Source organism: Trichechus manatus, unplaced genomic scaffold (genome assembly GCF_000243295.1).
Source record: "Trichechus manatus latirostris isolate Lorelei unplaced genomic scaffold, TriManLat1.0 scaffold00133, whole genome shotgun sequence".
NCBI lineage: Eukaryota > Metazoa > Chordata > Mammalia > Sirenia > Trichechidae > Trichechus > Trichechus manatus.
The window spans coordinates 1,848,133-1,873,645 of record NW_004444069.1 but is presented as its reverse complement, the minus strand read 5'-3'; the positions used below and the strand labels follow the sequence as shown (position 1 = coordinate 1,873,645).

Sequence of the window (25,513 nt, the reverse complement as noted above, 5' to 3'; positions counted from 1 at the left end):
TAAAGCTCACTGTGATGGCCTTTTCTCCCCCTCCCTAAGGTGACCTCTGCCTAGGCTCCCACCCCCAGGCATCTCAGGGTGACATCTCTCCCTTCCAGCCTCACTATTTTGATCTGGGTAGTACTTCTTTCTGAGCAGCTGTCTTTCTTCCCAGTTTGGATCTCACTGATACGTTTGGGTCCTGTGTTCTCCTGTGAGGGTGTCTTGAGCACCGTCTACTGGCCAGATGTGGAATTGCATCCTGCAGCCCCCAGTGAAGAGGGTAGGGGGTGTTGGATCAGGAGAAAGATTTGAACCAGTGGCCCCCAAACGAGTTGTGATCCCAGAAATGGGGAGACACCTCCAAGGCAGAGTGGGTGATCAGGCGAGGGCTCTGCTTCCAGAGGACGTTTCACCAGGCATGCTTGACCAGTGCTCCATGTTTGGAAAAAGACTTCCTGTGTCGAAACACCTCTCAGTCCTTGATGGCCTTTAGTTCATATGAATAAATTTCCCAGTTTTACAGCAGGTCAACAGGAAAACACCATATATCTGAAAAAAAAAATTGGTCAGTTTGATTTTGTGAATATTTGTTGAGTTCTGATGTTGAGCCAGGTGCCAAGGACCCAGGGAGGAATAAGGCTCCCTCTGTAAGGAGCTGGCCAGTGAGCAGGTAGTACAAGACAGATGACAGTGTTGTGACTGAGGGACGCACTGGTGCCATGTGAGCTTGAGGCTGAACCCCTGAGCCTCCGCGACGTCCCCCTGGAGGAGAGGCCCTCGAGCTGGGTATTGTTGGCCTTTCTGCCTGCAGGTCCTGGGAGCCTGGGTGGGTCTTCGTGAGGCTGCTGTAACACATCACCACAAATGTATTCTCTTAACGGTTCTGGAGGCAGAAGTCTACACTCAGTCTGAGTGGGTTGAAGTCAAGGTGTGGGCAGAGCTGGTTCTTTCTGGAGGCTCGAGGGAGAATCTCTTTCTTTGCCTTTTCCAGCTTCTAGCACCTCGTTCCTTGGCTTATGGCACCTTCCTCCATCTTCAGAGCCAGAGTGCAGCATCTTCCAGTCTCTCTCTGCTGCGTCTTTATGTGACTGTCTCTCTGACTCCGACCCTTCCAGCGGCCCTCTCCTGGGGACCCTTGTGAGTGCATCAGGCCCACCTGGGATCGTCCAGAATCATCTCCCCGTCTCACAGTCTGTAACCTTAATCACATCTGCAAAGTCCCTTTTACCATGTAAGGCAATATCTTTACAGGTTCCAGGGATTAGGATGAAGACATTTTTGGAGGCCATTATCCAGCTGACCACAAAACCTAACCTAAAAAAAATAAAAAGCCTCTTGGGGCCTTTCTTGGTCCTCGTAACTAAACTCTGGTGGTGGTGGGGAGCTGGCTTCTGTCAGGCTGTCCCTCCCTAGAGGAGGTGGCAGGACCTGTCCGTCTCCCACCTCCCAGCTCTGTAGACCTCTCCTGGGCTGGCTTTCCCTGTGGTGGCCAGGTGGTCCTTGAGTCTCCAGGCCATCATTGGAGGAGGGACGACCTCTCCTGACCAAACTGTGGCCCGAGTCCCAGGGTAGACTTTGATTGGCACGGTGTGGACCATGTGCTCATCTCTGAGCCGATCATTGAAGCCCTTTGGCCAGGCTAGGGGAGCAGCCCCTCCCCGCATGGAATTGGGGGAGGGCAGTTCCGCAATGCAGGGGAGACTAAGCAGACATAGATAACCCACAAAGAACAAAATACAAACAATGTGCATGCGTGCACACACAGTCACAATCTGGACTTGGAAGGCTGAGGAGTGTGCCCACCTGCAGGGGGTAGGGGTCAGGGGAGTGAAATTCCAGGTGGGGCAGGACCCCGAGCTGAGACCCTGCGTGTATAGGGGAGCATCTCAGGCAGGACAATCACATCTGTGCCCCCCAGGCCCCTCCATCCCCACATACAGCTGTTGTGAGCTTGTAGGGCAGGCAGGACCCGGCTTCCCGAAGCCCTCGCACTTTTGGGTCTGATTAGAACAGCTGCTCTCAAACTTTTTGGTTGTAGGACCTCTTTATACTTTTCAAACTATTGAGGACCGTGGGGAACTTTTGGTTATGTGATTATATCTAGACATTTACTGTATTTGATATTAAAAGAGAAATGTTTAAAATATTATTATTTAAAAATAACAAACCCATTACATGTTAACATAAATAATGCATTTCTTATGAAAACCAACTGTATTTCCCCAAGCCCCCCCTCCAAAAAAAAACAACCAAGAGGCATTGTTTTGCATTTTTGCAAGTCTCTTTAATGTCTAGCTTAATGAAAGACCTTTGGATTCTCATATCAGGTTCTGCGTTCCATCTGTTGTGATACGTTGTTTTGGTGGAAGTATATGAAGAAAGTAGGTCCCTAGGTGGGCAAATGGTTTGTGCTTGGCTATTGACTGAAAGGCTGGTGGTTTGAACCCACCCTGCCATGCTGTGGAAGGAAGGCCTGGCGATCTTCTGTAAAGATAATGGCGAAGAAAACCCTACGGAGCTCCGTTCTTACTCTGTAACCTCAGTTCTACTCAGTTCTGTATGCGGTTGCCGTGAGTTGGCATTGACTCGACAGCAGCAGGTTTGGTTTTTGGTTACATGAAGAAAATCCAGCCTCCCTCAGTTAAGGAGTAGGTTAGAGAATTGTGGATACTCTTTGACACTACACCAAAACTCCACAAGCTGTGGTGTCTTATAAGGTTTGTCGTAGTGTGGAATCTGAAACTGTGTGAATGAGCTTTCATACTTTGTTATGTTACAGCCCTTTGGTCTGTCTTGCACCTTGGGTGGATCTGTGACCCATGCATGATTTTATATCATTATGTGCTGTTCGTTTGGAAAATCTTAGTTCACTAAGTTATGCAAATCTCCCAAATACTGACACATTGAATCATACAATTTCAAAAAATCACCTTTGTTATCATTTCATTAGAAAAGTCTTTTAGGAGATAGGAGGCTGTCAAGCTCGTGTTGCAGGATATACATTTTCCCAATTCTCATGTTCGATTGCAAGCTTTTATTACAATTGTTTTCCTTGATGTGACAGGCTCACTTTGTCTATGTTTGAGAAAATGCCTGCCAACTACCCAAGTCTGAATAACCATAATTTGTCTCCTAGTCATTCTTTTAAGTGAAGAAAGTGTTCCTTGAAAAAAGCAGCTAGTTCAGCTCACAACCCAAACAATCACACCAGCGCTTCCCCCCCCTCCGAGATGACCATCCTACTTTGGTTTGCAGCCTAAGTGCTTGATGCAGAAAATGCTCTGCATCTGACTTGGGCGAGTAGCGACTGGGGTCTTAACGCTTGTGAGTGGCCCTCTGTTGGTCCCATCCTGTCCAGAGCAAAGGAGAATGAAGAAAACCAAAGACACAAGGAAAGCATTAGCCCAAAGGATTAAAACCAAAACAAACAAACCCACTGCTGTTGAGTCAGTTCTGAATCATAGTGGCCCTAGAGGACAGAGCAGAACTGCTCCATACAGTTTCCGAGGAGTGGGTGGTTGATTCGAACTGCCGACCTTTTGGTTAGAAGCCGTAGCTCTTAACCACTGTGCCACCAGGACTCCTGGACCACGTAAACCAGAGCCTTCACCAGTCTGAGCCCAGAAGAACTAGATGGTACCCGGCTACCACCACTGACTGCTCTGACAGGGATCACAACAGAGAGTCCCGAACAGAGCGGGAGAAGAATGTAGAACAGAATTCAAATTCTTGAAAAAGACCAGACTTACTGGTCTGACAGAGACTGGGGGAAAACCTGAGACTGTGGCCCCCAGACATTCTGCTAACTCAGAACTGAAACCACTCCTGAAGCCCACTTTTCAGACAAAGAATAGACAGGTGTGTAAAACAGACAATAGCACAAGTGAAGAGAGTGCTTCTTAATTCAGTCAAACGTAGAAGACCAAAAAGGCAACTGCTGTCCAAAAGCAAGACGAGAAGGCAGGAAGGGACAGGAGCTGGACGAATGGACACAAGGAACCCGGGGTGGAAAGGGGGAGCGTGTTGTCACATTGGGGATTGCAACCAGTGTCGCAAAACAATATGTATATAAATTTTTGAATGAGAAATTAGCTTGAGTTGTAATCTTTCACCTAAAGCACAATATAATTAAAAAAAAAAAAAGTGCTTTACGCACACTTCCCACTTCATCCCACAGAATTAAAAACACGTATGCTCAAGGGTTGACATGCAATAGAATAGTTTTCACCAATGGCGTTCATAAGTGAAACTAATGAATCTTTCACTGCAAGTGGTGAGGAGCACAATGACCCCTTGGTGCCTTGGCTGTGATGCGTGCTAAGGTGCTGGCAGTTTTACCCACCATGACTTTTACCGCATCAGTGCTGATGTCAATGTAGGGAAAAGGCAAATGATGCCTTTGATTTCGTGGGCCTCCAACAGGATCCAAACTCACTGTTTCTGCTCCTTGCTTGCCGTTTTGGTGTGCAAAGTTGAGCTGCTTATAAAGGCCAACATCTTAACATTCTGTGTCAGCTGAAAAGAAGTCTTGAGAAGGTTTTCTGATCCCTGTCCGGCTGAAGGGAGGTAACATCCTTAACGAGCCACGCCAGTCAGGAGCTGGGAGCTCTCAAAATCTGTCCCAAACTGACTTGAGCATAAAGAGACTTCATTCCTGTAGCTAGACTTTCCTGGGGTGACTGGCTTAGAGTCCCCTAAAGGGCTCCAATGGTAACGTCCAGACCCTCTTGCTTTTGCTCTGCCTCCTTTTGTGTGTGTGTGTGTGTGTGTGTGTGTGTGTGTGTGTGTGTGTGTGTGTGTGTGTGTGTGTGTGTGTGTGTGTGTGTGTGTGTGTGTCTCATAGTAGTTCTTGCCACTGGCCCTGGCAACTTCAGGCTGAGGACCTCTCTGCTCCCAGGGCTACAAAAAAGAGTATTTTCCTGTCAACAGACCTAGCAGAAGCCCTGGGATTGCATGTCATTGGCTCTGATTGGGTCACGCCCCCAGGGCTGCCTCCAAGATAGCCCCACGCTCTGGCTGGGTTCAGCTGCCACTCACCCCCCAAGGCCCGTGCGCTCATGCACCCCTCGATCTGCACAACTGTACAGGGTGGACCTGCACATGTGCATCCCTACATCAGTCACTGAGTCCAGGATGATGGTGCTCCAGGTGGCCAGGAGAGGAGGGGCAGAGAGGGTACCTAGAGCGAGATGGCATATTTACCTGGGGAAGGCAGTACGGACGTCAGCCCCAAAGCCATCTTCTGTGCTGGTGTTAGGAGGTGGGGTTGTGGCGGGGTGGGGGTTTGGATATGGAACTTCCTCAGGGATTTGGTGGGAGATAGGAAGCTTTCAGAATTGCTCAGATCGCTGTGGCCCTTACAACGTCTTTTTTTTATTTGAACACGAATGGTGCAGGTAATCCTGGAGGCCCAAGTGACCCTCAGTTCTGCAGCATGAAGGATTGGCACGGGGTATTTACCCAAAATGTGCTTGTCCCTCCCCACCCCCAGAGGGGGCGCCAGCTTCCGAAGGAATCGACAGCATTCCAGTGCGTCCTGAAGTGGCTTGATGGGCCGCTTATCAAGCAGGTAAAGACATTTGTGATTTATCGTCAAATGCACATTGTCATTGCTCTCAGCTGAGATGAGGTTTCCAGTTAACATATTGATCCTCGCTTATTTATCTGCATCTGTACCTCTGTACCCGTCACTGTTGGCCTTGGCAGTATTGGGAAGCAAAGTGGCCATCAGCAAAGAGAACGTACAGTTCAGCGATTTGGTCAGCACATTTAGAGACTCGGTAAGAGTTCCTTTCTGCCCACAATAGAGCAATTTAAGCACACAGGTAATCTAATTTCCTGGGTTATTTCCTGAGCCAGGTTGTTTGCGAGAGGTGCCTTGTGCACAGCTCAGCATGGCCTGCCTTCAGCCCGATGCCCAGGACCACTGGGATCAGAGCTCAGGGCTTCCCGGCAGCCTTGCGAGTGGCGTGCCGGAAGCCTGCGTTCTTGCGGGTACCAACCTTTTTGCACACTGAGGTCATGCCTGTGTGGCTCTGCAGCCAGCTGTGCCCTTCTGCTGGCAGGGAGCCTGCTGGAGGGGCCAGTGCCACTCCCCTACCACCCACAGAGCACCCATGCGACTGGGTCATCCTTGTGAGGCCCAGTGACCTGTGGGGATGCACGAGAAGGACCCCATCCTACCAGTGTAACAGATGGTTTCCTGTGGGGTTTGGCTTGGTAAGGCACGCAAACACTAGGCATAAGCAAGCTGGTGTGCCTATGCTAATATCAGCCAAAGTAGATTTCAAGGTGAAGAGTATTACCAGAGATAAAAGGGCATTTCATAATGACAAAAGGGCCAATTAATTAAGAAGATAGAACAACCCCGCGTGTGTATGCTCCAGTGTCAGAGGCCCTCAAGACCACCCCAGGTGCATTCATTCACTAGAGGGCTCCCGTGACTCAGCACACGGTCATAACCACACTGAAGATTTATTACAGCAAAAAGTCACAGAGCAGGATCAGCAGAGGGAAAAGCCACATGGGATAATGTCCAGAGGAAACCAGACGCAAGCTTCCAACGGCTCTCTCCCAGTGGATCACATATGGTGGGCTTAATTCCCTCAGCAGTGTGTTGTGACAACACATGTGGAATGTTGCCATCTAGGGAAGTGCATTAGAGACTCAGCACCCAGGGTTTTTATTGGGAGCTGGTCATGTAGGCATCGTCTGCCTAGCACATTCTAAAATTTCAAACTCCCAGGAGGAAAGCAGATGTTCAGCATAAATCACATTGTACAAATAGTTTAGGCACAGTGAACTGCTCGTATCAGTTAGGGCGGTGGGAGCCCTCCTGAAATCCACATTCTCAGACTAGCCAAAGGCCACCCTCGTAAACAGGGCTTTCAAAGCATAGCAGTCAGGTCTGCTCCCGAATACATGAAGCAAAATTGGATAGAACTAAACGGAGCTATACTCAAATTCACTGTCATAGTTGGGGACTTCTAATTCTCTTTTTTCAGTAATAGAGAAAACAGATTAAGTCATAAGTATTTGGAAGATTTGAACAACACTGTCAACCAACTTGACATAATTGACGTCTTTAGAGCTCTATACCCAAGAAAAGCAGAATATACAATCTTCCAAGGGCACATGAAACATTTACCAAGATAGACCATGTGCTGGGCCATAAACTAAGTCTCAATAAATTTAAAAGTATTCAAATTATAAAGAATATTTCATTGACTGCGGTTATGGATTGAATGGTGTCTCCCCAAAATGTGTGTTGTAAATCCTAGCCCCCCTACTGGTGAATGTACACCCATTTGGGAATATAACTTTCTTTGTTATGTTAGTGAGGCCGTCTAAGAGTTGTCGTTAGGTGCTGTTGAGTCAATTCTGACTCATAGTGACCGTATGTACAACACTGCCCTGTCCATCCTCACAATCATTGCTGTTTGAGCCCATTGTTGCAGCCACTGTGGCAGCCTTTCTCATTGAGGATCTTCCTCTTTTTCGCTGACTCTACTTTCCCAAGCGTGATGTCCTGTTATGTGAGTTAATAAATTAGCTCTCTCAAGGAAGAACTAGATGGTGCCTGGCTGCCTGGACTTTGAACTGGTTCAGTCTGGTTCGAACTGCTGCTGAGAGTTTGCATTTCCAACAAGTTCCCTACTGAGAATTTGCATTTCCAGCCCAGATATACTGAATCAGAATCTACATTTTAACAAGATCTCCAGGTGATTCTTACGTATAACTTCCTGGGAACTGTTTGAAGTGCAAATTCTCAGCAGAGGTTCGAAGCCTCAGTAGCTGGGCACCATCTAGTTCTTCTAGTCTCAGGCTAGAGGAGGCTGTGGTTCGTGTGGACCATTAGTCCTGTGGACTGATTACATCCTTGAGAGAGCTGATTTATTAACTCACGTAACAGGAGTGAGCATAGGTAGACAGGCTTCAGGTAAGCTTGATCTAGGGTCTCAGCGATGTCACCTGGACTTGTTTCCCTGCATCTCTTGGCTCCACATGGTGACAGAGTGGCTGGCAGCTACTCTGTTACCAAGCCTGCACCCTGACAATTATGTCTATTTCATGGCCCAGGCCCCTGTGTCTAGTTGGTGCTAAGTGAGTCTTAGGCTTGTGTCTGATTGGCCTGGGGAATTCAGCATCTGATTGGCTGGGGAGGGCTGAACACTGGATTTATCACCCTACCAAGAGCAGTGGGAGTGGGAGGGGGGTTCCTCAAAAGGCAGTTGGGGTGCTGAGACCCAAACCAATGAGGATAGATGCTCAGAGGCTGGCGTCTCCCAGAATGTTCCACCTGGCAACTATGAGAGGGCTCATGGCTTTGAGAACTCTTCAGGGCCTACTCCCTTCCTTCTCCCAGGGTGTGCAGGAAGTGCTGTCTGAAGTCAACTGGCATCTGCGGGTGTCCTTCTTTGACATCACCTACCGACACTTCTTTGGGAAGACGTGGAAAACCACCGTGAGGCCAGCCAAGCAGCTTTCGAGGCACCCGCCTAGGATCATCTTCAATGAGGTAGGCCCAGGGATGGCAGGGTGGGGGCTGCTCTGTGATGGGGTGCAGGGTGCACCCCACCTCAGAGGGGTGGGCGCCTCACCCCAGAGGCTCAGAGCATCTCAGACCTGCAGGTGCACCAGGGAGCATCAGGCCCAGTTGTCCTTAGAACTCGCTTTAGCAGCCAGGCACTTGGTTTTCCAAACAAAATCTTATGTGGGGGCCAAATATGCTGGACAGGTGGAAGTGGCGCTGCTCTGGGTGAAGCAGGGGAGGGAGTGGGGTCTCTTGCCTGCTCAGCCTTGCCCTGTCTGGAGTGGTCTTTGAGTCACCTTCAAGGAACCCTGGGGTTCTTGAACAGTTTGAAAACTACTGATCTCATCTGATTCTCCCATACCTTTTCTTCTTCTTCTTCCTTTTTTTCTTTCTTTTGGTTAACATGAGGAAATTGACCCTTAGCAGTAAAGAACTTTTTCAGGTGGAAGGTGGCAAGATAAGGCCATGTTCACAGGTACAGGGGTTAAAACTTTAGTGTATCTTCTGGGAGACACCATTCAATGCATAACACCCTTATACGAATTACAGTTTATTAGGGGTAGCACGCAAAAGCAGGTAAAAAATGAAGTGATTGTGCGCTGTGATAAGTGCTCAGGAGACCTGTATGCTGCTGTGCCAGAGAAGGATGGGGGACCTGCTTTAGGAAGGGTGATAAGGAGGGCTTCTTGCAAAGCTGACGTTCCAGCTGGGCCCTAAAGAATAAGAAAGAAACTCGCCCTGTGACAAGCAGGGCCGAGGTGCTCTGGGGAGGGTGCAGAGGCTAGCACGTGCAAGGCTGGCAGCAGGTATGATGCGTGAGAGTGAGCTTGGATTGGTGAGGAGTGGGCAGTGCCAACTTGTCTGGATCCTGCAGGGCCTTCTTAGGGACACTGTGACTTTCCTGTAAGCAGAGGATGTCATCAAGGCCTGTCTTCATGCCTGGCTGCTGAGTCACAGCTGAACTTGAGGATGTGAGGTCTGAGAGGAGCCACGTCCCAGTTCAGTGGGCCTGCAGTGATCTGATGCCGGCGAGTGACAGAGTGGTGGTGGGGGTGACTGCAGCCTGAGGCACCCCTTTCCTGCTGGGGCTGCTCTTGCCACACTGGTGAGGCCACCTCGGGCCAGCTTTGAGCAAGCTGCTTTCTGTGTTTGGCCATATCCTAAGTTAGGGTCACCTGGTGTGGATTAGTTTTGAATGCTGCCCTCACTTGACGTGGTGATTGAAGGAGACGGTGCCCCTGGAGCTCAGGACAATGACATAAAGCCTTGGCAAGGCATATGTCGTGGGCATTAACAACGTGTCTGCTGTTATAAGACTGTCAAGCAGCTTGTGCGAATGCTGGTGAATGTCTCTGTGTCCAGCCTGAGTCAGAGAGGAGATTTCATGTTGTCAATCATGTGTGCAACTATGGGTGAAGTGCAGTTTCAGCACAGACAGTGGATTGCCTCATGCCTCTGACATGGCAAGCGGAGGGTCATCACAAGTGTCTGTAGATGTTGGTGTTGCTTATGGCCTGGCTTGGGGCTCAGCCTCAGCTGCCTTGGGGCCAGCTTTCTAGGGGTAGGGCTGTTTTGATTTGACCTTTCTTGAGTGTACAGAGTAAGACCCAAGGCAGCCCAGTACTCTGACAGTTTGTACAGTGACCAATGATGGTGATGATGATGGTAATAGCCATCATTTGGAGGTGTTGCTGTGGTCCAGACCTTGATTCGGAAGCACATTTCTCTTATTTCCTACCTGCTATGCATAGGGTGGAGCCCTGGTGGTGCAGTGGTTAAGAACTCCGCTGCTAACCAAAGAGTTGGCAGTTCAAATGCACCAGCTGCTCCTTGGAAACCCTATGGGGCAGTTCACCTTTGCCCTGTAGAGTCACTATGAGTTGGAATTGACTTGACAGCAACGGGTTTGGTTTTTGGTTATACTCCATAAAAGTCCAAAAACACACACACACAGAAACAAACCAAACCAGTTGCCGTTGAGTCGACTCTGACTCATGGTGACCCCATGTTTGCAGAGTAGAACTGCTCCACAGGGTTTTCAAGGCTGACCGTTCAGAAGCATATTGCTAGGCCTTTCTTTCATGGGGCCTCTGGCTGGGTTCAAACTGCCTACCTTTCTGCTAGTAGTCAAGTGCTTAACTGTCCGTGCCACCCAGGGACCCCTAGGAGGCAGTTATTGCTATGTCCCGATTTTAAAGTTGAGAAAACGGAGATGTGTGGAGATGGATTAATTCCACCAGGGTCAGAAGCAAGTGGAGGCGTTAGCCAGGGAATCTAGTGAGCTTGATCCCGCAGCCTGCACTTCAGCCACAGTGTGCTTTGGTCTCATGTTTCTGCAGGGCTCTGTCCAGACTGCTGAGGGGTGGGGTTGTGCTCTGAAAGGAGCTCAGGAATGCTTGGCAATCACTGACGTTCCAGGATGAGCTCCTCCCGCTTAGTTTACTTGAGTCGAGAATGGTTAGCACATCTGTGATTCACTGGTAACCACGAGCCAGTCAGGCTGTGGGCCCTGGGTCGGACGTCAACGGCCTTCATTCCACCCCAATCCTCTCAGTTATGGAATCATGATCCCTGCAGACAGCTATGGAATCATGATCCCTGCAGAAGTTACACCTTTAAGAAACAACCTCCAGCATTGTCATTTCTCCTTCTGACCTGGTCTAGGGCTGGACATTCACGTCACCAAGAGGACTTCTGTTGCTGTAGAAATGGAGCAGTGCCTCACATTTCCCTGTGTCCTGGTGGCTGTGTATCCAGCAGCCTCCAGTTCACAGTTCACATCTGAGTTAGGGAACTAAGGCTCGCTCACTCACTCAGAGTCTGGGGGACCAGGCTGCTGGCTCACAGGGCACCAGCTGTTGGAGCAAGTGCCTCCACAGCTCAGCCTTGCCAGACATGTTGGTTTGTCTTCTGCTGGGGCTGGTGAGGAGCACAGTGCTCAACGTTTCTGGAAAAATCTGGGCTCTTCAGCCTCGAGGTACTGAAGTAGAGAATGCGGCAGTGTCAGCGTGGGCAGTCTGCGTTTTTGGTTGTATGAGCGGATATGGAAGCCACCAGAGACCTCAGGAGCCTGCTTATCTCTCACTGCTGTGCCTGCGGTGACCAGCAGAGGCCAGCGGTGCCCCAGGAGTGAGCTCCTTGCCGACTAGCGCTCTGCAGCAGCTGCCACGCAGGCCAGTTCCTCTCATTGCCTTGACATTCAGAATATGGAAAAATAGGTTTCATTCAACTTTAGTTAACTGAAGCGAATTCCCCTTTACCATGTGTGTTTGTGTACACACGTGTAATTGGAATGTTGAGCATTCCCTTGGGTGGACATTGGCGAGTGTTTATGGATTGAATTATGTCCCTCAAAATATGTGTTGAAATCCTAACCCCTATACTTGTGGATGGAAACCCCGGTGGCGTAGCAGTTAAGAGTTCGGCTACTAACCAAAAGATTGGCAGTTTGAGTCCACTAGGCGCTCCTTGGAAACCTTAGGGGGCAGTTGAAATCTGACATATAAGATCGCTATGAGTTGGAATCTACTCGATGGCAATGGGTTTGGTTTAGTTTAGTTTTTTTTTCTTTTATACTTGTGGATGTAATCCCATTTGGGAATAAGTTTTGTTATGTTAGTGAGGGTATATCAGTGTCAGGTGTGTCTTAAATGCAGTCACTTTGGCGATATAAAAAGCAGATGAGGCACAGAAATGAGAAGCACAAACGGGGGATGATAGATGCCATGTGAAGATCGTCAAGGAACCAAGAATTGCTGGGGCTGTAGAAGCTGAAGGAGACAAGGATCTTCCCCTAGAGCCGGGAGAGAGAGAGCCTTCCCCTAGAGCCAGTGACCTGAATTTGAATTTCTAGCCTCTTGAAATGTGAGAAAATTTCTATTCTTTAAAGCCACCCACTTGAAGTATTTCTGTTACAGCAGCACTAGTAAACTAAGACAGCAAGCATGGCGTGGTTATGCGGCTATGTGATCACATCATGCTGAGTAATAGCCCTGCCTCCACGCATATGGAAATAGAGAGAAATCCAGTTTGCTCCTTTTAGAGGTGATCCTGAGATTTGGCGAAGTCTGTTTCCGGTTTTACTAATTGCCACGTGTTTTTACAATCTGTGCAGCTCAGGGGTGATCCGATTTGTGGGCCCAGCCACACTAAGATGCCCCTGTGAGCTTCCAGCAGTAGGGACCATATTTGGAATCAATGTGGCTTCTAGCCTAAACATGGATTAATGCATCAGCCTTGTGCTTTGGGTTTTTATTGAGTTGTCACTGTGATACGTAGCCCGGAAGAAGATGCTATTCCATTACTTTGCAAGCAACAATGTCCTGAAAACGACTTTGAAAAAAAAAATCTTGCCCTGAGCCCGAGCTGGGTGGCTTTTCTGTAAATGATGACTTGTCTGCACTGGGCTTGTATTCCCATCTTGTCTCAGGCTCTCGGGCTCTGTCCATAGAGCCGCGGACCGGGTCTCAGGTCCCTCAGCCTCTGAACTCAAAGGAAAGGCTCGAGCCCTTCCTTTGTGGAGAGAGATTGCCTTTCACTTCCTCTGAGACAGTCAGTAATTCATTCAACCTCTAAAAAAGCGTCTTTTAAAAAATAATCCTGGAGGCCAAAATACCATGCAATTTCTTTTTATTTTGAGATGGACATAATTCTCCCTTAAATTCCTTCCTTAACTGACCATGTCTCAGACTTTGGGTGACAGGGCTCATTTTACCTCGTTTATTTTATGAGAGTTGCTGGGCAGAAATCCTGGCTGCTGTCAACAGCCTAAACCCAGAGCAGGAAGCGATTTCCTCCCTGAGCTCCACCTTGGCTCAGGTGTGGCTCAAGAAACAGAGAAATCACCTGCCTTCCTGTGACGTGGGTACCTGGGCTGCTTCCGAGTCCCGTAACCACAGTGATGAGAAATGGGCTCTCAGATGGTTCTGTTCCTCAGGGTATGTGAGTGATGCTATTTCCCTGTAAAAGTGGGTGCTGTCAGGGAAGATTGGTATGATCCAAAGGGAGCCTGTGGAAACCCTTCCACACAACTTGATTTAGCAGCCCGGTTCCTGGGTGTGCACTTAACCTCCTTGCAGGATGGTCCTGCCGCCCGCCTATCCTGTGCTCCCCTTGCTGCTTGACAGAGGAAATAATCACAGCGAATACAGCCAATGAGCTTCACTTCCAAGAGGGAAGCTACCCTCAGGGAGCACTCTGTAGATGAGGGAGGCCAGCTCGCTGGGGCAGGCTCTGTGTCCTGTCTGTCCTCCACTGTGTCCCTCTGTGAAGGCTTCTTTTCCCTCTGCTCAGCGGGAACCACCCTAGGAGTGTCTAAACCATACATGGGGGATGATGGAAAGGTGTTTCCAGAAGAAGGAATATTTCTTTGTGATGCTTTCAGTATTGGGGTTTAGTTATGTGGTGATTTAACTGCTGATCATCTGGGGACAATAGAAGCCTTAAATTTGTCAACCTGTGTTGCTGTGTGTTCTTTAGAATATACTGTGGGATATTTTTTGCTTTGGATTGTAACTGGGTTTGCCTTTTCTAAGTAAGCCAAAGGATTACTCCTTAGGTTGAAGTGGGGACTAGCTCTTGGGCGAGGGTGTTGGATTTTGACGTCAGATGGATGTGGGTTTAAGTACTGGCTCTATCACTTATTTCCTGTGTGATTTTAGGCAAGTTATTTACATTTTTGGCCCTGAATTCACTCATCTGTATGTCAGGGATACAATAACCCATCTCACAAGGGTTGCTTGAGTATTCATTAATCTTTTTTCACGAGCAGGCCACCTGTAAGCAGTAGGTATTCACTCATAAAGCATTGGTGGAGCATTTACTACATGCCAGGCTCTGTTTAGGAGCTGGGCATACAAAGATGGGTGAGATATCATGTAATTATTTCAGTCGAGGTTTAAAGTTTACATTATTACTCTCAACCTTCCTTAGACTCAGCACTGTTGACATTTTGGGTAATTCTTTGTTGTGGGGTACTGTCTTGTCACTTTGTTGTTTTGCTGTGGGTAACAGTGGTCTCCACCCAGGATGAGTGGAAGCCTCCAGTTTTGGAATTGGAGATTTTATGTTTACCCAAGGGATGTTTTGCCCAGCAGGGTTCACTGTGCTCGGGGAAGTTCAGTCTTCTGATGGGAGTATTGTGCTTTTGGTAAAGGAAACCATGTTGAACCTCAAGGGTAAGGTTGAGCTGCTAGATATAAGCTGTTACGATGTATTTGTGAATTATTGATCTTTCTGAAGGTATCATATTAAAGGTTTATTTTAAAAGCATTCTTTGGAAGGTACCAGTTTGATTTCTGCTCTGCTCTTTTTTGGCCTTGCCACCCCAGCATTGTCCTCTCCTTGAGACTTGATGAAGTGTATCACCTCGGTAGGCAGAGAGAGTGGCAGCGGAGCTGTATATATGTGGCTGTAGCTTTTCCAGAAAGGCTCATCATCAGAGTCCCAATTTTGATTCTGTCATTGTGGGTGAAAAATGGAAACTGGGCCCCGAGGCAAAGTGGTGTCAGTGCTTTTTGGAGATGAAGGCATTCAGACAGGAGCATTTAAATGATTTATTCACCTGTTTACCCTGTCTGGTAGAGCTTGTCCAAGTAGATGAATGAGGTGTGACGTGGTTGAATGAAACCCCATCTCTTCAGTCACCCAGGCCTTCCCTCGCAGGCAATTTGCTGGGATTCATTTAAACTTTTAATCATGTAATTTCAGTTGATGAATAGACTTTTCCTCTCAGAAGTCCTGTGTTGACGTAATTAAATCTCCTTAGACTGAAGGACTTGTTTATAGGCCCTACTTCGTGAGTGCTGTCAGGAGCCCTGGCTTCACTGGGGCCTATTCACAGGCTGCTCAGGTGGGAGGAGGACTCCCAGGCTCTGGATGGTCAGATCCGATGGGACTTTGCTCCCCTGGGAGTGCTTCCAGCACTGTGGAACCGTGCTCCATGGGATATTCAGTGGCTGAGTTTTTGTAAGTTGATCACCAGCACGACCAGGGCTGTGGAATCCTATTTGTGTTTTCATCATTAGCGGTGTTTTTCTTCCCCGGTACTGAAAAGCTGTTCATTCCTGAGCAATATTGGCATTATTATATCTGCCTAATCTATCCTTCTCAGAAGAAAGGCCTTGCAATCTTCGTTTGAAAAGTCAGCCATTGAAAATCCCATAGAACACAGTTCTACTCTGACACACACGGGGCTGTCATGAGTCAGGGTTGACTCAACAGCAACTGGTTTGGTTTGGCTTTAATCTACCCTTTAGCCTTTGAAGGCTGCATCATATTTTCTCGGTTCCTTGCAATTTCCTTAGCAGGTGCTGTTCCCACACAGGTGGATCAATAAATGATTTTTGGAAAAGAGCGTATGTTCTTCATGATTAGTAATAACATAACACCCATATGAACTCCGAAGAGCTCTGCATCCAGCAGTTGACTCTTTAATTTAAAGATGGATTCTTTGAAAGGTGGACCAGCTGGGACAGACAACTCTGGAGCTCTGGGTTTGGGTATTTTTTCTGGCCTCAAAATAATTGTTTTTGGTCGTAAATGACAGGGAGAGGCAGCAGCCTTAAATCTGTACCTGGGAACTGCCGAGAGCAGCGGGTCCCACTGCCTCTGGGCAGAGCAACTTCAAGGTGACCCCTTAGCTGGGGGATTACTGGGGCGTCACATCAGAGCTTAAAGTGTTTTGATTCACTGCCAAGAAATAAAGCGAGCGGTGTGCATAAAGCCAATGTGCACAGGTACAAATACAAAAGGTGAGATAATACCAGCTCGGCTTTGTAGCAGGCCTTTCTAAAGCAGTTCTCAGGTCTTGGAAACAGAAGCATAATTCTCTCGTAGTCCAACCACCTGTCAGCTGTAAGTGGTCATTATTTCATCATTTTGCAATAAAAGATAATAGAATAACGATTGATATCTGGCGGCTGATGTTTTAATGTGTCTCTCTGTTATCCTGGGCTGACAGTCTGTGATTACAGCAAACGTTTTCTTGGTGACACCATGGTAATGATTTGTTAATAGGAGGATTATTTCAGTTTAAATCATGTTGTAGGCAGACCAGTCTCGGCCCCTGCCTTACCTCTCACTGCTTTGGGCTGGGTGGCAAGGAGTTCTTCGTGCTCAGCTGGTGGGTCTGTGCCATGCCCTGCCCCCGGCATGGACGCCAGGTTATGAGGAGCCCTGAGCATGGAGCCACAGTGCAGCGCTGCCTCTGAGCTCTCGTGGACGCCTCCTCCCCGTTGATATGCAAACCCAATCAGCGGCACCATGTCCATCTTCTCTGTCTACAATGTTTATCAGTTTTAAATAAAAGCAATTGCGTTTAATTCAATGGAATAGAAAAGAGAGTGAAGGTAGTTGCATTCCAGGCAGGAGCTTGCACATTAGAGATGTGGAGACAGAGTCAGCTTACCTGGGCTGTCTTTCCAGGTGGCCCCTCTGCCCAGTGCCTGGCAGGAAAGCACAGGGTCAGAGCTGCTCCCATTTCCACATTAACCCCAAAAGACCAGCTGCCATCAAGTCGACTCTGACTCACTCAATGGCTGATTTTCAGACATAGATCGCCAGACTAGTCTTTCGAGGCACCTCTGGGTGGACTTGAACCTCCAGCCTTTGGGTTAGCAGCTGAGCATTTTAACCACCCAGGGCTAAGAAACCTTTTGCAATCAATTTGAATATCATTTACTTGTCTTGGTTCCAAAAATTCTCATACTAAAATGATCTCAAGTTGATTTTCATCATAGAAAAGTGTTAGTTGGGCTCTGAGCTGGGGATAATTACATAGCACCTGAAAAAAATCTAAGGATCCTTTTTAGTTTAAACAAAATTAGTTCAGCTGGAACTTCATAATAGTTACACATAAAATAGGAGGTTAGAGTCAATATTGGCAAGTTGTAATTGAGCTTTTATGTATTGAACACTAGGTAATGCTTGGAACATAAACTGGCTGAGCAAACATGTTTATATGCAGTGGGCTTATTTTGTGTCTGGGCTGCCTTAACTGTGGTCCTGCCTGGTGATGGGTCTGGGCTGCATAGCCATCCAGTGCTGTCTTCTGTAGAGGGTCTAGGCTCTGCCCATGACACTTTGTGGTGGAATTCCCAGGGGATGAGATTCCTGGGGCAGAAGCAAGTTGCCTGATGTCCTGGATATTTGGTCCTTGGAAGCTCCGTCACCAGCTTTGACTCTGAGAGAGTATCTCACCGTGCTTGTCCTTTTCTCTGGCCCCTAGGAAGGGATGCGATATCCCATGTGGTGGGGGGGCCCTGGGTGTTTGTGGTATCCACAGGAAGGCAGCAGTTGGGGTGAGGGCGGGGGTGCACCACCGTCTTTTTTCTGTGTCCTCTTCCCTGCAGTCCGTCATTGAGCCTCTGTCTCAGCTGTCCTGTGATTTCTGTTTTGTAGCCCTTGTATTTCCATACGTCCTTAAACCATCCTAACATCGTGGCAGTGGTAGAAGTGGTCACAGAAGGCCGGAAACGGGATGGGACCCTTCAAATGTTGTCCTGTGGGTTTGGAATTCTTCGAATCTTCAGCAACAAGCCAGAGTCTCCTACCTCTGCCTCCCAGGACAAACGGTACTGGCTTCATTTTCTTTATCTATGGCGTCTTCCAGCGTCTTTCTAACTGCTAATCATTTGGTGACGATAGAAAGCTCTAGATTTGCCAACCTATGTTGTTAATATACTGTGAGATAGCTTCTGCTTTAGGTTGTAACTGGGTTTGCCTTTTCTTAGCAAGCCAAGTAATTGCTCTTTGTGCCAGAGTGGGGACTGGCTCTTGGGTGTGGGCATTGGGTTTTGACATAGGATGCACATGGGGTCAAGTCCTGACTCTGTGTGATTTTAGGCAAGATTTAAACTCTTTGACTCTGAATTCACTTATCTGTAAGTTAGGGATAAATACCTATCTCCTAAGGGTTGCTTGCCTATTTAATAATATTTTTTTCATGAGCAGGCATTCTAAGCAGGTAAGCGTTCACCCAACAAGCATTGTTTGAGCATCTGCCATTGGCCTGGCTCTGTTTAGGAGCTGAGCATACAAAGATGGATGAGATACATGTAATTATTTCAGCCAAGGCTAAACTGTACATTATTGTTCTAGATTAGTGTTTCTTATCCTTGGTACTATTGACATTTTAAAACAACCACTGCCATCGAGTTGATTCCGACTCATAGCGACCATAGGATAGAGCAGAATTGCCCCATAGGGTTTCTAATGCTGTAAATCTTTATGGAAGCAGTTTGCCATATCTTTCCCCAAGGAGCAGCTGGTGGATTTGAACCACCAACCTCTTTGTTAGCAGTCAAGTGCTTAACCACTGTGCCACCAGAGCTCCTGATATTGACGTTTTGGGCTGGCGAAATCTTTTATGTGAGGGGCAGCATCCGTGGCCTCTTCCTGCAGATACCAGTACCACCCTCCCCTGTCCTGACAATCAGATGTCTCCAGACATTGCCAGATGTCCCTGAGAGGCAAAATCACCTCTTTTGAGCTACTGAGAAGGTTGGATATCCTAAAACTGGGTCAGTGACCTTTAAGTTGATCTGATTGTGTTAAGCAGCCCCTCTGCCCCAAGCCTGGGAAAATTTTCCCTTTCTTGTTCATTCTGGTAAAGATTCAGGACACTGTTGAGTGCCAGATGTCCCCGAGAGGGCAAAACCACCCTGGGTTGAGAGCCACGAGTCTAGATACACAACCATGGAAAATTCCTCAAACACTGTCTTCCTTAGGACATTTCCAGGTATTGGAAGTTTTTCTTGGTGGTGCTGTCTAGCTCTAGGTCCTAGGCCTGCACTGGGACAGCACTGTGTGTGTGCTAGAGGCGCTTGGCCAGGAACACTGAGTGCATGAGGAGTCTTTGTTTTTTGCAGGGGATGTGCTTGTACAGCATTTGGAAAGCTCTCATGGGTGTGGTGGTGGTTGGGGGACCCTGCATGCTCCCCTGATGTTGGGTGACCAAACACAAGAGGCAGATGGCTGATGTGTGTTCACGGGTCTTGTTTTCCAGGTTGAGGTTGTATCACGGCACCCCCAGAGCCCTCTTGCACCCGCTGCTCCAGGACCCCATAGAACGTAAGAGCAGGCCTGGCCTGACCGGGAGCCTGAGGCTGGCAGGGTGTGCCACCTTAGCGGCACCTGGTGGTCTCACAACTTCCCTGAGTGTCACCCACCTTGAGATCTTCTTGTCATTTTTTGCAACATAAACCACTGGCAGCTGAGCTCATTCATTTAGTAGGTTTGGGCAGAACGTACCGTGGGCTTGGATTTCTCACCAAGTTTGAAGAACTGAGACACAGTAACCAGGAAGGAGGGCATTGCTCTGTGAGGAGGAACGTGGGGGGCCAGGCCCTGCGGGGCCACCGGATGTGAGGGAGGGAGGTGGCCCTCTTGCCCACTGGGTGGAGTAGTCGCTGTCTGTCGCAGGCCCTGGCTGCCAGAATGAGACCTTGGCTCTGAAGTCCATTGTTATCCCCAGTCCAGCAAGGCTTCCCTGGCTCTGTCTAATCGCCCCTGGACTCCTTGGCTTCCGTGGGGCTCGGCGCTTAGAGGCTGCCTGTGAACAAAGGAGGAGGAGGCTTCCTGCCTTTGGGGCCTGCTCCTCTAAGCACAGGAGGGGCACCAGCCAGGAGGGACATGCTGTGCCCACTCAAACCCTGTGCCCAAATGAACCATTGGGTTCCAGTCCCTGCCACTTTCCCCGAGGGAGCCTTGCCTTGTTTGTGTGAGGTAGCTAGCACAGAGAAATGCATTCCTGTTAGTGAGAAAGTGACTGACATATTTTGAAAGCAGTAGCCCAAACAGGGGACCCTTTTTGCCCTGACCAGTAGGCAGCCTGCTCCTGTGCTTGGTCTAGGTACCCGGGCCACCCCTGGGGAGAGGCCGGCCCCACAGACCTCACTGGAGAAGAAAAAGGAAATGCAGGTTCTACACCAGGAGTGGAGTCTAGTACAGGGGCAGTGCCAGCTGCTCAGGAGGATGCATTCATTTATTCATTCATTCATTCACAGTCACCAAGCATTTGTTAAGACGCTGCTGTGTGCCTGGCAGCAGGATCGCAACAGCGAATGAGGCAGATTAATATTGGGGACAGTGCATGCAAACATGTCAGCAGACAAGAAGTGAGCGTTTCAGTTAATGATTAGTGCTATGAAAAAAATAAAGCTGGCCAACAGGAGAGAGTACCTGGGGGAGTGGTACTCTTAGCAGGTGATTCTGTTTTCTGAAGGAAATCATTTCAGTTGAAACCTACCTGTGAGGAAGCCAAGCCAGTCATGCAGACACCCGGGGGAGGAGTGCTCTAGGCACAGAGGACAGCCAGTGCAAAGGCCCTGGGGCAGAGATGAGCTTGGCCACAGCAGAGTGGAGGAAGAAGGACTTGGCATTTCAGCTCGAAGGAAGGCCGGCCTCTGGGTACAGGTGGTTTTCAGTCTCCCTCTGATGATGGAGATCAGATTGTACAGTACCCGAGGAAGTGGCATGTCCCTGCTCCTGTCCCTGGCCTGGCCACTCGGGGAAGAGGAGAAGGGGAGAGATATTGTTATGTTGGATTAAAAACAAATATCTCTTTTATTGCAGTTTTACCGGAGAGAGTTATTAAGGATCAGTTTTTTTTTTTTTTCCCTTTTAGACTGAAATACAAGAGCAGTTCCCCTCTGTCTCTAGAAAAACATGTTTTCTGTTTGTGGTGTTTCTCTAAGATTCTCAGCTTGTTAGCTGGGTTGACAGAAAGTGCCTTTGGTCTAAGCTCTTATGTAATGTGTTCTTCTGCCTAGAGAACAAGCACCTGACCCTCATTGAGAACTGCAGCCTACAGTACACCTTGAGGCCACACCCGGCCCTGGAGCCCGTGCTCCACCTTCTCCCCGAGAACCTGCTGGTTTCTGGCTTGCAGGACATCCCAGGCCTCCTGCCAGCTCACGGAGAAACGGGTAAGGGCTTTGCCTCTCCCCACCTGGGAGTTTGTGTTAGCTTACCATCAATCTTCACAGGAATCGGGCACTGAGGTGTGGGCTTGGGCCGGGCGTGGTTCAAGGTGTCCCTCTGCTAGGCAGTAGGGCTGCCCGGCGTGGCATGAGCGCGACACCAGTCTTGCATTTAATCCAATCCTGAATAGCTTCTCACATCCCTCAAGTTCACAGTTCAGGTCTTCATGACCATGGCCAGGAAAACTATGCTGCTCGATCCCACTCTTACTGCACCACGATATTGGTTATTTTAGAAAACTCTTGTGGCAGGTGGAGGGCTCTGTTACGGTGTAGGTTCTAGAAAGGGATGCTCTGGTGGTGGACAGTGGTCACCCTGCCTGACCACGCAACCACTGTGGGGGCAGGCTCTCCGCCAGGCCTCAGTGGGTGGCCTCAGTACCAGGCCTGGGCGCCTCTAGAGGAATCCAGGAGAAGAGATCACACTGCCCCTCCCCACTTTCCTCATGCTGGGGCTCCTGGTGCCTTGGGTGGGCTGACTCTGTGCTCAGCTCGCAGAAGAGCAGAATTTGGTGGCTGAGATCAAGAGCACTGATGTGCTGCATGTTTGGTTCCAAGTGGAAACATGCAAGACCCTGAAGAAAAGGTGGTCGTGGCTCAGCTCCAGTGTGGAGTGTTTGTGTTGGGCAGTGATGTGCCTGCTGGAGGTACATGCCTTCTGTTCATGCTGGGATGCAGGTGCTTTTATCTGAGTTGTTGGATTTCCTAGATGGGCCCATGGTGGTTGTTGCTAGGTTATTTTCCCTTATCCCAGAGGAGCGACGATGAGAGAGGACAAATGATAAATTAATCAGGGGCAGGAGTAAACCAGGAATCCCAGGTTAGCTTCTGCCACGGGCCACAAGCCTTAAACGTATCCCCCACAGTCCGCTCTTAGGAAGTTGTAATGCCCTCTGTAATTTGTCTGTGTTCTCCTGAAATGGAGGAGGAGTTAGAGGTGCAGAGACCACAGCATCGTCGTTGCTGTTGCGGTGAGTGAAGAGACCATGGGTACCTGTCTCTGGGGCCTTGGCCCTGTTGGTCAGGGAAGGGCTATGAGCCCCACTATGATAGCTGCCTTCATCCATACTGGTGTTAAGAACCTTGACACAGACCTACCTTATTTTTTTTTGAACATTTTATTGTGGTGTGGGTGAAAGTTTACAGATCAAATAAATTTCCTATTCAATAATTTGTATACATTTTGTTTTGTGACATTAGTTGCAATCCCCTCAAAGTGACAGCACTCTACTCACTTCTCTTTTTGTTCCCCATTTCCATTCGCCCATCTTTCCTGCCCCTTCCTGCTTTCTGAGCTTTGTTTTTGGGCAGATATTGCCCTTTTGGTCTTGTATGGTTGATTGTTCTGAGGAGCACGTTCCTCACAGGGGTTATTGTTCACTTTATAGGCCTATCTGTTGTTTGGCTGAAAAGTGATCTCTGGGAGTGGGTTCAGTTCCAGGTTTGAAGGGTGTCTATGGGCCATAGTTTTGGGGGTTCTACCAGTCTCTATCAGACTAGTAAGTCTGGTCTTTTTTTTTTAATGAATTTGAATTTTCTACATTTTTTCCCACTCTGTCCAGGACCTTCTATTGTGATACCAATCAGAGTGGCCGGTAGTGGTAGCCGGGCACCATCTAGTTTTTCTGGTTTCAGGCTAGTGGAGACTGTGGTTCGTGTGGTCCATTAGTCCTTTGGATTGATCGTTTCCTTGAGCCTTTGATTTTCTTCACTCTTCTTTGCTCCAGACGGGAAGAGACCAGTAGGTGTATCTTAGATACTGCTTGCAACCTTTTAAGACCCCAGTTGCTACTCAGCAAAGTAGGATGTAGAACGTTGTCTGTATGGATTATGTTACGCTAATTGACCTAGATTTCCCCCGATCACAGACCTACTTTAGAGATAGCTTACATAAGTCTGTCTTACCTGGGGTTCTGGATATTTAAACAGAATGTTCCTGGGGCATGAGATAGATCCGTCACTTTGTGACTTCCCAACGGGTGTCAGTAGAACTGCAGATAAAACAGAAAAATACCTGAAGGTTAGCATGTGTTTGCTTCTGCTTCATGACTGTGATGGTGAGAGACACTTGGAGGCCCTCATTTCCTCCTTAGGCTCTTAAATCAGACTGGGGAGTTAAGGGCCACACTGTGTGAAGGGCTTGTGGGAAGCACGAGCACAGGGTGTGTACAGCACCCGAGCCTCACCGTTCATGTTCCAGAAGAGCCGTGAGTCTTGTTACCTCCCATCTGCCCTCCCGTGTGGAGTGGCCATCAGTCACTGAGGCACTTAGTGGATGCAAGCAGTGAAGTCCCAAAAACACACCACAATTATGTTGTTGTTGAACAGCTAGTGATCAGCGACTATGGGAGCGGGTCTGAGCATGTGCTGCCATTAGGAGGGTGTGCTGACTCCACAGAGGTGAGCTTGGCACGAGCCTTGCTGAGAAGCAAGGACAGAGGCACATTTTCACATCTACTCCCCTGGTGACCATTCTGGAAAGAAAGCCATTTTGCTCAGCCCTCCCCGATGCACAGGATGCCACAGTTAAAATACGACTCACGTGTCGGCTTCTGACAATTGTTATCATCTGGGTTATAAATTCTGCCTATGAACTTGTGGGCTTTTGCAACTCACTCTTGAAAAAGAGTTTCTTTACTGGGTAATATTTTATTGCCTTGAAAGGGCCGGCACAGGGACAGGTACCTGCTTCAGCTATGGTATTCACTGGTCTAATTTGCAGGGGGTTTGGTTTTATTTTGGTGTCACATTGGGAGTTGGATAGTTGTTCAGTTGTGAAATGCCACAGTATATAGGAAGATTGAATTTTTTTAAATGAATTTTTTTTTGAGAGAAATGTAGATTCACATGCAGTTGCAATAAATGTACAAAGAGGTCCCATGGACCTTTTGTCCAGTTACCACCAGTGGCAGCATTTTGCAAAACTATAGTTCGATACCACAACCAGGGTATTGACATTGGGACAATCCACTGGTCTTGTTCTGGTTTCCCCAGTTTGACCCATGCTCATTTATGTGAGGACTGAATTGTTAAGAATCATTTTCAATGTAGGAGTGACTGGGCAGCGCTCTTGCTCATCAGAAGAAAGGCAGGCTCTTTTCCTCGAGCAAGCTTTTTAGAGGATGTGCTTCGAATGGCTCCAGTTTAGCACACGCTCCCAACTCCGTAATCTCATTTCTTTGCACCAAGATGGATCTCCAGCTAGTGCCCTTGCCGTATCTTCTGCTCTTTATCTAGTTCTGCTTTTTCGATTGGTTCGCCTGGGCAGTGAAGGTCCAGCTCTGTTAGCATCCAAGTCAGGCATTCACGTGAGTCTGGCTTTTGCGGCCCTACCCATGGCTCACTGGGGGCCCACAGTACTGGGACTGCTTGGCCAGCTCACGATCACAGATCTACGTGCTGGCCGTACGCTCCTGTCGCTGCTGCTGCTTCATCAGAGGCGGGTCTGCCATTTTATGTGGTAGCCTTGGGTGAATGGGACATTGGGGAAGAGAGTTCAGAGAGATCTTCTTGGCCAGGCAAGCTGTTTGGAGTAGGCTTTGGCCATTGCTATGGCATGGTCTGTGCAGAGCTTTGCATAGATTAGCTGACATGGTAGAAGCTTAGTCGTAAAAATAGAAGCCCATTTTTCAGAACTGGAACCTAAGGCCACAGGGCCAGTGCCAGGATCAAAGTGAGTCTCTGAGCCAGGCTTCCCCATGGAGTACTCTGGGGGTGTGAGGCTGAGCCACGGGTCCGGGTCTCACAGTGTACAGTTCAGGCTTTGTGGGAAAGAGGAGTCTCAGGTGTACACATGTCAGCCTGAAAATCCCCTCGCGGGGGCAGACCCTCCCCAAAGCATCTGAAACAGACTGAGTTTTGTCCGCACCCCAGTGATGAGGACGTCGGTAGCGGGGAGTTGCGGAGAGTGTGAGCCTGGGAAGTGGATGAGCTCTGGGGATGGGGCAGGGCCCTTCTGGTTGGTGAGAGCTCTGTCTGTCTTTTGTATTTGTGTTCAAAGGTTAACATTATGGGGTGG

The 25,513-nt window shown here is 48.6% G+C and overlaps 1 protein-coding gene across 1 annotated transcript in view; it reads left to right on the top strand.

The window, feature by feature from the left end:
- Positions 1-5,416: 5,416 nt before the first annotated feature.
- NPHP4 (nephrocystin 4) overlaps positions 5,417-25,513 on the top strand; it is a 115,709-nt gene continuing 95,612 nt past the window's right edge. Inside the window, 5 exon segments of the mRNA XM_004385101.1 lie at positions 5,417-5,551; positions 8,348-8,500; positions 17,915-18,087; positions 19,521-19,585; positions 21,286-21,441. Coding sequence (XP_004385158.1) covers positions 5,417-5,551; positions 8,348-8,500; positions 17,915-18,087; positions 19,521-19,585; positions 21,286-21,441 — 682 coding nt within the window.